This window comes from Spodoptera frugiperda, chromosome 1 (assembly GCF_023101765.2).
Source record: "Spodoptera frugiperda isolate SF20-4 chromosome 1, AGI-APGP_CSIRO_Sfru_2.0, whole genome shotgun sequence".
Taxonomy (NCBI): Eukaryota; Metazoa; Arthropoda; class Insecta; order Lepidoptera; family Noctuidae; genus Spodoptera; species Spodoptera frugiperda.
Window position 1 is genome coordinate 10,981,035 of NC_064212.1, and position 12,863 is coordinate 10,993,897.

At 33.9% G+C, this 12,863-nt stretch overlaps 4 protein-coding genes across 6 annotated transcripts; 2 read left to right on the forward strand and 2 right to left on the reverse strand.

The window, feature by feature from the left end:
• Window positions 1–226: 226 nt before the first annotated feature.
• On the forward strand, window positions 227–4,167 carry LOC118273616 (arf-GAP domain and FG repeat-containing protein 1). Of its 2 annotated transcripts, none has more exons than XM_035590671.2 (6): window positions 227–478; window positions 557–1,063; window positions 1,157–1,293; window positions 1,376–1,441; window positions 1,618–1,751; window positions 2,869–4,167. In XM_035590671.2, exons 1-6 carry the CDS (start codon window positions 315–317, stop codon window positions 2,917–2,919), a joined length of 1,059 nt encoding a protein of 352 aa, XP_035446564.1. In that variant the 5' UTR covers window positions 227–314; the 3' UTR covers window positions 2,920–4,167. The 2 variants fall into 2 exon arrangements, with proteins under 2 accessions (XP_035446564.1, XP_035446565.1); XM_035590672.2 differs by having other exon boundaries at window positions 2,872–4,167.
• A 94-nt stretch (window positions 4,168–4,261) lies between these two features.
• On the reverse strand, window positions 4,262–6,984 carry LOC118273614 (cell division cycle protein 23 homolog). Its single transcript, XM_035590668.2, has 7 exons — window positions 6,397–6,984; window positions 5,921–6,269; window positions 5,660–5,839; window positions 5,418–5,582; window positions 5,078–5,324; window positions 4,702–4,888; window positions 4,262–4,607 (listed from the first exon to the last, which is right to left on the reverse strand). Exons 1-7 carry the CDS (start codon window positions 6,847–6,849, stop codon window positions 4,377–4,379), a joined length of 1,812 nt encoding a protein of 603 aa, XP_035446561.1. The 5' UTR covers window positions 6,850–6,984; the 3' UTR covers window positions 4,262–4,376.
• Window positions 6,985–7,186: 202 nt separating this feature from the next.
• LOC118273618 (heat shock factor-binding protein 1) lies at window positions 7,187–9,150 on the forward strand. The gene is made up of 2 exons (XM_035590674.2): window positions 7,187–7,563; window positions 8,078–9,150. Exons 1-2 carry the CDS (start codon window positions 7,465–7,467, stop codon window positions 8,228–8,230), a joined length of 252 nt encoding a protein of 83 aa, XP_035446567.1. The 5' UTR covers window positions 7,187–7,464; the 3' UTR covers window positions 8,231–9,150.
• An 818-nt stretch (window positions 9,151–9,968) lies between these two features.
• On the reverse strand, window positions 9,969–12,862 carry LOC118273617 (CBY1-interacting BAR domain-containing protein 1). 2 transcript variants are annotated; one of them, XM_050695453.1, is made up of 8 exons: window positions 12,622–12,862; window positions 12,112–12,271; window positions 11,804–11,953; window positions 11,189–11,413; window positions 11,042–11,080; window positions 10,819–10,938; window positions 10,219–10,338; window positions 9,969–10,146 (listed from the first exon to the last, which is right to left on the reverse strand). In XM_050695453.1, exons 1-8 carry the CDS (start codon window positions 12,756–12,758, stop codon window positions 10,096–10,098), a joined length of 1,002 nt encoding a protein of 333 aa, XP_050551410.1. In that variant the 5' UTR covers window positions 12,759–12,862; the 3' UTR covers window positions 9,969–10,095. The 2 variants fall into 2 exon arrangements, with proteins under 2 accessions (XP_050551410.1, XP_035446566.2); XM_035590673.2 differs by lacking the exon at window positions 11,042–11,080.
• Window position 12,863: the final 1 nt, after the last annotated feature.

Genomic DNA, 12,863 nt, shown 5'->3' on the forward strand with positions numbered 1-12,863 from the left:
AATCCCCAAAATAAGGTCTTTTTCATATGAAAAACAAAATCGTTGACTAAATATTGTTGTTTGGCTCAAAATCCACTTATCCAATCATGAATCTGCATCTTGAAACGAAAAATATTTTTTTAATAAAGCCGGCCACACTCTGCTTCCCGACTAAAAAAGTTACTAAATTCACACCTCTATAACCATAGACAAAATTCAAATCTGAGTTAAAGTTGATTGATCAACATTACTTTCAATCACTCACACCACAAACCTATCAGTGTAGCATTCCGCACATATATAAATAAAACATTACCCACACATAGAATACGAAAATGGCTGCAAATCGTCGCAAGCAGGACGATAAAAATTTAGAAATTTTACGTGAGCTTATTTCACTCAATGGGAACAAGTATTGTTTAGATTGCAACCAAAGAGGACCTACATACGTGAACAGTACAATAGGTTCTTTTGTTTGTTCAAAATGCTCGGGAATGTTGTAAGTATTGTTTCTGCGTTATTCTGCTTTTGTCTGACTGAATAAGATCAACAAACAGATTCCTGTATTGTGTTTCAGGCGTGGTCTTACTCCGCCTCACCGTGTAAAGTCCATTTCCATGGCCACTTTCACGCCGGAAGAAATAGAATTTATAAAAGCAAGAGGTAACGACTACTGCAGGCGCGTTTGGTTAGGCCTTTACGAGGGTGAAAGTGTGAATTTTACTGATGAGCAAAGCGTCAAAGATTTTATGTCTGATAAATATGAAAAGAAACGCTATTATCTGGATTCGCCTGCAACTACGAACAATCCCGTCAATGGAAGTTCATCGAAGAATAAGCCCAAAGTTAAGACCGGAAGTAACGCGTCGAGCGCAGCGCCTTTGATATCGATTTCGCCGCAAACATCGAAAAATACGGTCAATAATAACACGGTCGTTCAAACTGCGAAAGTGGTGAACAATTTGCTGCCTGCTAACGACCTGAGTTACAGAGTAGCTCAACCAGTCAACAATTTGGTAAAGCCTATCATGAACACTGTAAATGTCACACCAGTACCTGCTGCTGTACCAGCCTCAGTACCTGAGTAAGTTTTATGAGATATGTTCTAAATACTGTGCAATAATTAATGTAAATTTACCTAAGTACTGTATTATAAACCAATTGTATTCATTTTCAGTTTTCCTGTTGATTTTTCTACAGCAAATATTTATAATAGTAGCCAGATCAATAATAATATGAACAATAGTTTTGCAACTCCTCCGTCCATGACTGCACCAGCATTCAATGCTTTCAGTACCCCTCCACAGCCTGCAAGTAAGTTGACCTGTTTATTTAGTCTTCAATATTGGAGAGATGTTTATTTGCAATCATCAATCAATTGTCTTTTCTTTGACAGATGATCGCTATGCTGCACTGGCAGATTTAGATATGGCTTTAAGACAACAAAACATGAAACATATGGGTAAGCTTATTAAACTCTTTATTTACATGTATTTCTTCTCATTGTCTGTCTATAAAAATCACTATTACATTCATTTGTTGAAAAGTTATATATTATTTAAGTACTTTTTACAGTAGTTAGTTCACATTACATTTTAGGCTTTAGATATTTAATTATACTTAATTTTAATATTTCAGAGGAAAACAATGTTGTAAATAATAAAAATCCATTCCAAAGTACCACAACCAATGATCTGTTTGCCAGTAAAAATCCATTTTTCAATGGAGGATGGAGCACTGCCACAGCAACGGTACCAGTCAATCCGTTTATGGTAAGATTATTTTGTTACAATATATAATATTGACATCTATACACTTAAATAATGTTGAAGTGTATGTATGTATTACACTATAATAACATATTTACAATTTTCGTCTCTCTGTCTGTTTGTTGTGGCTAATCTCAGAAATGTCTGGACCCATTTTGACGGGAATTTTATTAGCATGAAGCCCACATACTCAGGAGTAACAATAGCTACTTTTATTTTAGAAACAAAATATAGAAAACCCAAATTCTGTCTGAAGTCATTAATTCTATACAGAGGAAGTCACAGGCAACAGCTAGTATAATACAAATATATAATCAAATAAGAGCTTGTAAATGTATCATTTGTGCAGGAAAATGTATTTGGCTTGATATGAATAAGGATACATAATAACGGAATGTTAATTTAAATGATATTTTTTTGGAGATCTATTTTTGTAAAACCTATTTAAATTATCCTTGAAATTGTTTATTGTTTAGCATAGTATCTGTTTGCATTTGGTGTTGACAGATCAAGCAAGCATGTCATTGAATTAAGTTGATGCTTCCTTATGTTGAGGTACATTATAATAATGCATCAAAATTCCAGTAGCCATAATCAGTTCTTTATTGGGTATGAATAATCTGTACCCATACAGACCCAATAACCTTCTGTTATCTGAATTATTTATCTATGCATTGTTTTTATCTACAATTACATTATCCTATGTGCCAAAATGATTGTTCATTGGCACAAGTTATAAATTTCCCTAAACAAAAAAAAAACGTAATATCATTGTTAGCTATAAACATCCACACTTTAATTTGTAGCACCAAACTTAAGCTCGGAACCAGGTTCCGTGTACTTATTTAAAATGTATATACATACATACCTATTCTACTCAGCCTTTTTTAATGTGTTGGTAAAACAGTGCATGAATGAATTCATTAAATGTATGGACTATTTTGATAATGGTATCTGTTTGAAACATACAGGAAACAACTGATAGTTTATATTGCTCCCTATAGTTTGTGTGTGACTTCATGACTTCACAGAAACAAGTGTTTATGTAGCAGGCACTGGATAATCCCATGACTCATGCTGCTGTTACTGATAACATTAATTTAGCTTATCTATTTTTCAGCAGTCTACAAATAATGGCGGTTTTATGAATTCCAAGAATCCATTTCTCTGATTTGGACTACATGAAAACATAAGAACTAAGTGAGATGTCAAAGAACAAACTACGTAACAAAAAGCACAAACCAAGCTACAAATTTTTTATGTTATTGAACAATTGTATAGTAGTTGAATAATTTATTAATGTTATGCCATAGTGGAGATACAGTAATACATCATGATTACACTGAGTAATCAGATTTCATGTCTTGAATATTCACAAAATGTGTAATTGCATAGGTCTGGATGTTATTGCATTAGCAGTCCACAGCTACCATCATGCAGCACGCTTGTTATGGTTGTAAAATTGAGTGCCTCAATATGCCTTACATTTTTATATGTATATTTACAATGAGTTATTAAATATCTCAAACTAAAAAGTGAAAGTATTGCGATTATCTGGATAGAAATGTTAAAATATGAACAAATTGTATGAAATATTGATAAAGACTCTGGTTTTAGCTTTATCCTAAATTATTTAGATAGTATTGTATTTAATATGACCAGTAAATGATGAAGCTATTTACGTACATTAATGTTAGTATTGCGAAATTGAAGGCACACAGGTAACATAGAATGTATTTGTAATCAGGTGCCTTGTGTGAGTAAGTTATGTTCAGTGAGTCAGCCAGGGGCCGAGAGGCGTCGTCCAATGATGTCATAAAGGTTACTGGCCTTATTTGATAGTTTGGAATTGTATGGAATGGTACAAAATTTAACTATAAAATATGTAAGATATAAGATTATTGAGTATTTTAATGAGTTGGAGACCACATTTTGGTAAAAATATATTTATTGTCCAGGTATGAATTGCTCACTATCGTAATATTAAATCAAGGAACTTCTGATAAAATCTACCACTTTACTTAGTAATGAGTTGTTGACTTTTTGTAATTTCCCCACACGAAAAAGAAGTTATTTTTAATGTTATTTAATATTTTAACATTTTGCGCTTGACAAAAATTGTACTGATAATAATTTTCTTAGTCAGGATTAATGTTTGTAATATACTCCTATGTTTTCAAGGGAATGTATTGCAAATCTAGTTATAGTTAGCCAGTTAGAAATTGAGCTCTCAAATTATGTGCTTCATCTGTGATTGTAATCAGTTTTATTTTTATTTGCAAGGAGCTAACTTGAACAATTTTTTTCTAATCAATGCACTTTCCTATTTATTTAGTTCATAATTGTTTTTTTTTTACTATTTGAGCACTAAGATCTGTTAATTTGTATAAATAAAATAATCACTATTATTTTTTATAAACTTTGTTTTTTTATTATACTATTCTGTATAGTATTCTCTTTCCATATACATATACTTATCGAATAAAATAAAAGGACCAAAGGAAACTTGTGGATTCTTAAATGAGTTCTTATTTATTACATATAAATATAATATTCATACATACAGGTGATATTAATACACTATAACAGTCAGTCTCTTCACATTTTACATTTTTTAGCAATTGTTTGTCACATTTTGTATTTACTACTTTTTCGTGCAAATACAGGTGTAGAGAAATTGTCGGGTGTTACGTTAGGGCTCGGTAAAGGTGTTTTAGGAGTTTCATGTGATAACGAGACTGTTGACGCATTCTTGATAGCATCCGGTAAATCCTCAGGTAAATTTGTTGGCTGTGAGGTTGCTGCAGACGATCTTTTTTCCGATATTGTTTTAAGAATGTTTTTACCGGCTTCTTTAGTCTGTAAAGAGTAATATATTATGTTATTTTTTTTATAATGAATAACATCAATTTTATTCACAGAAATATATTGGGCAAATTATATATCAACTTACACTTTCATGTTCCAAGCATTTGTAAGCATAATGGGCGGCATGGTCAAGTAACGAAAATCTAAGATAGTACTGTGCTAAATAACGCTGTGCCGCTGGTAATTCCTTACTGCCTGCATTGGCGGGGTCTTGACAAGCAGCCGTATATGCCGCCGCCGCACTATTTGGCATATTAGACTTTTCATACAACCTGAAATAATTTTTTTAATAGCAATATTAATGTAAGCTTCATAAATTATTTAGTATATTCAATCAATGTTAATATTGCTTTTAAATAATTAAGGTCATGATAAAGATGGATTAATTTTCCTGTTCACTAGTAAGTATTGGTGGCGTAACAATATTACATAATTTTAGGCAGTTTATACTGAATACTTACTTAGCTAGTTTAAATAGGGCCATGCCTTCAATATCACCGGTGCTGTGAGCTTTGTAGTAACATTTGAGTGCATTAGGGATTTTATCCATCTTCTCATATGCTTCTCCGAGAGACACCAACATTCTCGAGTCATCGGGTTTTAGCTGTGCAGCTCTTGAATAGTAATATATGCAGTAACCATTGAGTCCTAAGATTTCATAAGCTTGTCCAAGACCATTCCATGCCCGGTAATCATTCCTGTTTACATCTGGAAATATTTTTATAGGGATATGGGAATATTTAGGATTTCAGTCATTTGTTATGGAATAAAATCTGATTAATGGAATAAAAAAATATTTACCTATAGCTTGCCTGTAACACTGTATTGCAGCATTAGAATTTTGTAGTTCAATAAATTCATGCCCCATGAGGATCCATGCTGAGAGATATTGAGGATCTAATGAGAGTGCCCTTTGGAAATATATTACAGCCTTTTGATGTTCACTTCTTAAACTATAATAGTTCCCTGAAAGTACACATCTCTTTTGTTATTTTCAAAACTCATTATTTGGATTTTATTGTATAAAAATCAAAGCAACTTACCAATAACACAACATGTCTCAACTCTGTATTTATCTATAGACACAGCTCTCTGGGCTAAGTTTGCAAGTTCCATTCTCTTTTCTTTAAGATAAAGAAGATGAGAATATACATCCCAGTTGTCCAATCTATATGGATCATTTTGATACAACTCACGGAACAGTGCCAGCGATGAATCTACATCTAAAATAATAATATTGATGTGTTTATTATCACTATAAATTAAACACTAATAGTAATTTTATCAAATAAATTTATAATTACCTCTTCTGTCATGGTGAGCAATAGCCATTTGAGCAGTGACATAAGTACTCTTTTCAAACCCTGCTGCAACCAATACCATATAGGCTTCCAAAGCTTGCTCTGATAATTTCAATTCAACAAAAGCATGTGCAGCAAAGAAATACATCATCCAATGCTGAGGGAGTTGGAATGAATCTAATGCTTCATATTCATTGGCTAGACCTGCAAGCTCCACCCAGGCAGACCACAGGGTGGGCGCCGCTGCCACTGCAGCCTGCAACACTGTCACTGCTTGACTTCTCAAGTCAAGTTTCTTCAAAACCACACCCTCTAAGTACAATAGATATCCATCTAGATTGCTTCGGTTTGCCTGGAAATTTTAATTATTAATTACTGTACATTACTATAGAATTGTATAATTAAATCTTAATATCCGTTTATTTACGAAAGTTGGGTCAGTGGGTAGCCTTAGGGGCGGATTTTCTAATGATACTTACTTTAAAATAAGAGAGTAAATCTAATAAAACTTGTGTTGAATCTGTATTTTCTGTGCCCAAATCTGTAGCATTGTCCAATCGTTTTTTCTCACTTGACATGTATTGCGAATATTTATGGAGAAAAACACATTTAGAACTCGAGCAGTTTTCTAAGAAATGTGCAGCCCTGTCGTATTCTTGACAGTCGAAATAAGTTTTAGCCAAGGTATAAGCTTCTCTTTCTTCTGGCGAAATATCATCTTCCTGAGTAGACGGAGGATGTTCATAAGTTATTTTGTGATCCCTCAAAGAGTAATTTAACTCGGCAAGCCATTTTGTAGTTTGTGTAAGTCCACGATCTGTGCATTCACGGATGCCATGTAGAATATCGATCCTTACTTGGTTTATATCAATTTTAATGTCACCCTTAGAATTAAGTGATAACGGCTGCATGTTATTGTAATTCAGTGACATAACATTAAAGTGTAAATGCAGTTTATTTTTCAAAATATTAAAACCAAACCAGAAAAGAACAACCTCGCAAACGTAATTTAAACTAGGTATTATTCTGAGTGTTTAAACGGCAAATCCAAAGTGACAGTGACACTAGTTAAATTTGACATTTTGACTTTGACGCGGAATGATGGAATCTCCTTATCTATGGTACATTGCTTTCCAGGTTAGAAAAAAATATATTTGAAATTTTGAACAATATGTAACCTATTACCATCTCATTCACACTATAGTAAAAGGAAAGAAACACAAATATTCAAAAAAACGCGCAGTACACAGGGTACAGACATCGCGTCGCACATTTCCGTGTCATGTCGTATCGTACCTACTGTCATTTTGTTTTGTCAATTAATTCTCCAGGCAATGTTTTAGATTAACATAGAAGTTGAGTTGAATTTAATATTTATGTTACACTGAAGTCCCGAGTCGATTTTATTCAGTTATTGCTAGGACTCCGAAGTGTAAACACTCCTGTGTGGAGAGTACTTAGTATTTCGAGAAAACGAGACGTAAACTAAGTATCGATTTGAAAACAATACTGCTTTTCGCTTGTAATTAAAGAAAAATATTCAAGCAATGGCAGAACAAAACACAGAAACAACAACAACTGACGTGGAGAACACCTACACGGCACCGGGCAATGATCCAAAAAACATGCAGGAGGTGACACAATATGTAAGTGCACACTATTGCAATAACATTTATTCAAATGTTGGGTCTACCTACTGAAGCAACGTAATTAATAAAACATTATTTGAATTAGCAGCATTCTATAATTTATTACGTAATTTCGATACTATATTCCATCCTATCTTAATAATTTCAGATTGAAGTTTAAATTATTTATAATGAGGGTTAATTTGGTATTCTCATTGGTTCCAATAGTAACTGCAACACCTTTATAATGTTTTTAATTTAAGTACCATTTTAAAATTAAGTTTTTTTCTCTAATAAATGCATTTCAGTCATGCTGCAACACCACCACAGGCATGTGGCCCATAGTATGACATATTGTATATAATAATATGACATTATAAGAAATATAAATGAGATTTTTTGGAAATTTTTGAGCTCAAAACATTAGAGAAACATAAGATTAAAATTAGAAAGAAACATAAGATTTCGAGTCCAGTAAAAAGTTCCCTCAGGAAATATTTAAAAACCTATAAGAATATTTATATTTTTGCAGGTTCAGTCACTCCTACAAAATATGCAAGACAAATTCCAGAGTATGTCAGATCAGATCATTAACCGGATAGATGAGATGGGAACTCGTGTTGATGAATTGGAGAAGAATATAACAGATCTTATGACACAAGCTGGTGTTGAAAATGAGAAGTAGTACCTAATATACCTTAGCAGCAGTGATCCTAGATGTAACAATCACACCACATTGTTTTGTGCCTGAATCATGTCATTTTTACCATTTAGTGTCAAAGTAAATACATTAAAACAAATATAAAGATTGTATAGGTGATATCACTCCATAGGGGCTGAATGATTATGTGGCTCATGTATTATAATAATAGTAATATTGTTACATAAGACCACCCTTTATAAATAGATAAGATAATATTATTAAAACATAAGTAAAACGGCAGGGGAGGGGCTGTAGCCAATTTGCAATTTTACTCTATCTCCACAGGGCAATATATTCATAAAATTATGTACATGGAGTGTAACACCAATGAATAATTTTTAATATAAACAGTTAAGTAAATGATGTTGGTATTAATACATTTGTAATACAAAAATCCAGTGTTTCATTGAGATAGAATTGGATACTTTTTAATTTTTAAAACCATGTAGGCTAATACATGTGAGAAAAACTTAATTCCAATAATGGTGTGCACACATTATGGTACCATATTTACTACTTTTAGACTGGCTAGTTTACATAATAAGACATGTATCATGTGGTATGTTCAAGCCTTTAGTGCATGTAATAGGATTAAACAGTACCATAAAATAGACATAATAATGGCATGAGGTTTGTGAAATTGTTCAAATATTGGCATCTACTGAATGAATTAAGATATTTGAAGTGTTCCTTTGTTATTATACATAGTACGCTAGTAGTTTTCTAATAGATGGGAAGTGGATATCTAAAGGCAAAGCAATATGGAGTGATCAGATAATTGGGTTATTGTAAGATTCTAGCATTTTACTAAGCACAGTGAAAGTACTATAATATATTATCTGTGTTTGCGCAAGCATTTGTATGATTGTTTATTTTGTAATTAAATTGTGTTATATTATAAATTTGATGTTTTTGTTACTAGGATAAACAAGGGGTTAGTATCTAGAGGGTGAATATTGATCAGGATGGTGCCTGCCACATAATGGTACGAGATGGAAAACACGATCGCGTGTACATTACCTACTAAAGGCAACCATTATGTAAAGGTATCATAATTCCACTTGCGATTGTGTTCCTTTGAGCCTTATAATAAAACAAAACATATTTATGGCTCGAATTTAGCTTACGGTCCAGAAGTCAATGCAAATCCACTCGACAATGACTTAAGCCGCCTGGCTACCGAAGTTATTCGCAGGGGTGACTTAAATCCTTCCAGTGATTGTTCATACATATTACAACAAACTCTGGAAATTAGTAATTGTGTGTGGATGTAGATAAGCTGTACCTTTTTGCCTCTATAACCTACATGTATTCAGTCCTGCATAGTGTGCAAACGTGTCCTTACTGCCTAAAGGCATGACAAAGTCTTATGCTCAAGAAATGAATAAATATGTACAAAATAGAATGTTTAAAATATTTATACCATTATTTAGTTACCTACTTAGTTGGTAAATATAGTTTTACAGCGAGACTTGTTTAATATTTTGCAGTTTGGTGAACACCAAAGGTTACAATCAGTGTCGGCGTAAGGGCCACTGACACCCCGGGCGAAAATATTGTGGCGCCCACTTGAGGGAAGCAATATCAAGTGTTAGTAGTAGTTTTTCATTTTATTGGCGCCCCCCAGACTTTGTCGCCCTGGGCCATCGGCCCATGTCGCCCCCCTAACGCCGGCACTGGTTACAATATGAATTAAGTATATTCCAAATAAAACAAAATGTCATGAAATAATCAGATAGTGTATTATTTTGTCTCGTTATAATAATGTACCTACCTACTTGATATAGGCAACTTAAATTAAATTAAATCTACTAGGTAATCAAATAAAACACGAACACAAAGTAAAATCAACGTGATTCAGTCTCCTCTGAAGAATCTTCATCGGTTTCCTCAGATTCCTGCAAAAAGAATATGATTTATTACTCATTAAAACGAATTTTCTAAAAAAATATAAATAATAACAATATTACCGATGTCTCCTCCTCCTCCTCCTCTTTGTTAGCTGAATTATTCATGAGTGCTGCAAGTGACCCAGTTCTAACCAGCCCCGAAGTACCATACTTTTCAGGTGACTTCGCCTTTCGTGCATTCTGCAAAGAGGGGTACAGTGAACAAGTAGATACCTACCTACATAGGTACTTACATACCTCCCTATTGAAAAGTATCCATAAGGGCATTCCGTTAATTCCAACCCCCTTTTTAACAATTTGGGTCCTATGTAGGTAATAATGTGGGATAAATAAAAGGTACCTACTTCTGTGACTAGGTCAAAAATGGGGTAGACACCCAATCATATTATGTATATTCAACCCGTGAACCGAATCTGAGGCGACTTGGTCGGCAGTCGCAACTTGCGACGCGATTCTACCAATCGATTTATGAGTTAGTGAAGTGACGCGAAAAAAACATTCGATATTTACCTACTCAAGACTGCCTAGTCCAAGGTAGGTACACTACGGTTACGTGCTTACTTATTTAGAAGCAGGTACCTACTGAATATTGACTATTCATCCTATTCGAATCCAAATTCTAGTGAGTAGGTTCCTATTTATACAAAAATCAATACTAACCGCAGAGTCATCATTATCATTGGGAGAGTGTGGATTCATGAGTGATGCGAGAGACGAAGATCTGACTGACATTCCAGGATTGGGTTGTTTCTCTGGTGAGCGGAGTTTTCGTCTGAAGTTCTGTGTAGGTTTACATTTAATTAATTTTAATATGAATAGGTAAGATTTGAATATGAAAAGGTACAGTAATCATTGATATTACAGAAATTATAGGAGTATTTACCGTTTGATCCTCGTTATCTGAAAGACCTGTATTCAAACGCTTCACACAGAAAAAGTAATTATTAGAAAATTTACTAATAAAAGTAAGTAAATCTCTACGTCCTGTATAGATACTAATTTAAGTCAAACCGTTTAATCAATCGCTTACCTCTAGGTCAGCCTTATCATTGATGTCACTGATCTGTTGATAAGCAACAGTAAGTAGTTCCACTGCCTTCGCGTGGAAAGTCATTTCAATCATGACAAAGTCAGACAGTAGTGTCTTCAGTTGCTGAAGTTTCCGGCGCTCGAAGAACTCAGTCTGCTCACTCAAACCCTTAGCTGTACGAGACATTTCCGCAGAAGCCTTGAGAAGTTCAGATTCTGCATATGTCTAAGTATAAACGATTCTAAATTAAGAAGTTTGTTGAGCATTTTAATTCTATTCTAATCAAATATTGGACACCTTTTAAGAATGATTTCTATAGGAGCTTTCCTTACCTACCCATCTATGTTTTAGGTTTGTTTTATATTCATTTCAGTTAGTAGGTACACACCTACTTACCCTATGGTCTTAATCCGAACATTTCAGTACCCCCAGGCCCTCCAATTCTGTACCATGGCACCGGTGGCACCGCGCTATATACAGCACTATATGGTTGGGTAGGTAACTAAATCTAGCGTAGCGATTGGTTTGCTGCGGCTAACCGCACATAAGTACCTCAAGTTCAGGTCGACGTAATATATTCAATTTAATATACTATTAATACAGGGGTTAACTTACAACTTGCTGTCTGTTAAACGGCTGCCTCTCCCTAGCTTTGTCTAGCACTTTCTTGCGAGCAAGCTCCTTTTCGCGGACGTTCATTGTATGCTTTAGCTCTTCCCTGGCATGTTTACAAATGGTTTCGTATTGGCACAGCTCTCCAATCACCTAAATAATTTTGTAAATTTTAAATATAATAATCATAGGTAGGTTGAATCTATCGTGCTTCGATAAAATGAAATTAGGTAGGTCACGACATCATACTGAAGTTCTATTCTAGTATTCATATGTATAGGTACCTAATGATTATGTTTTGTTCTATTTACCTTAGCTTCTAGACGTTGTACTTCGCAATTTCTATACTCTTCGATAGCTGTTAATGTAGTTGAAAGATTTTCTAAGCCGTTGCTTAAAGATTTATTTACGATTTCATTGTTGGCGTAATCCTTAAGAACTTTAACTAGTTCATCTCCCATATCACGTAATCTGTTAGTATAGGGCATGATTAATGTTGGTAGATATTTAGGTATGCACATAATGCTTGAATGTATAATCGTCTTCCCTCTTTTCTCCTTTTATTTTTCGAAGGGGAAAAGTATTGCTTATACCTAGGTACAATTTGTTGTCATCTCTGAAGACAAAAATACGAAGGCATGTAAAAGCCAATTTTAACGCTGGTTTCACATGGTTTTAGATTTTTAGCACAATTATGATTAATTTGGTTTGGTACCTACTAGCAAAACCATCACATTGTATGTCCTAGGTAGGTAGGCACTTACTTAAGTATTATAATTTTAAACTTAATCGTGTAGGTAATTAACAAAGTTTTTACTCGCCTGGCTGTTTTTCGAGTATAATCACCGAAAGCAACACAAAGTTCTCCAAAGTTTTTTTCCACATTAGTAATGCGATCCTGAATGAATTTGGCTTGCTGTTCATAACTTAATGAATGTGGATTATCACCTCTAAACATCTTGAAAATAATTAGGTAAGATTCAGTGATGAAAATATTATGAAGTTTGTTTGTTTACTATTTGGTTGCCATGGTAATAAAGTGGATGCAGGTAGCAATCGCAAT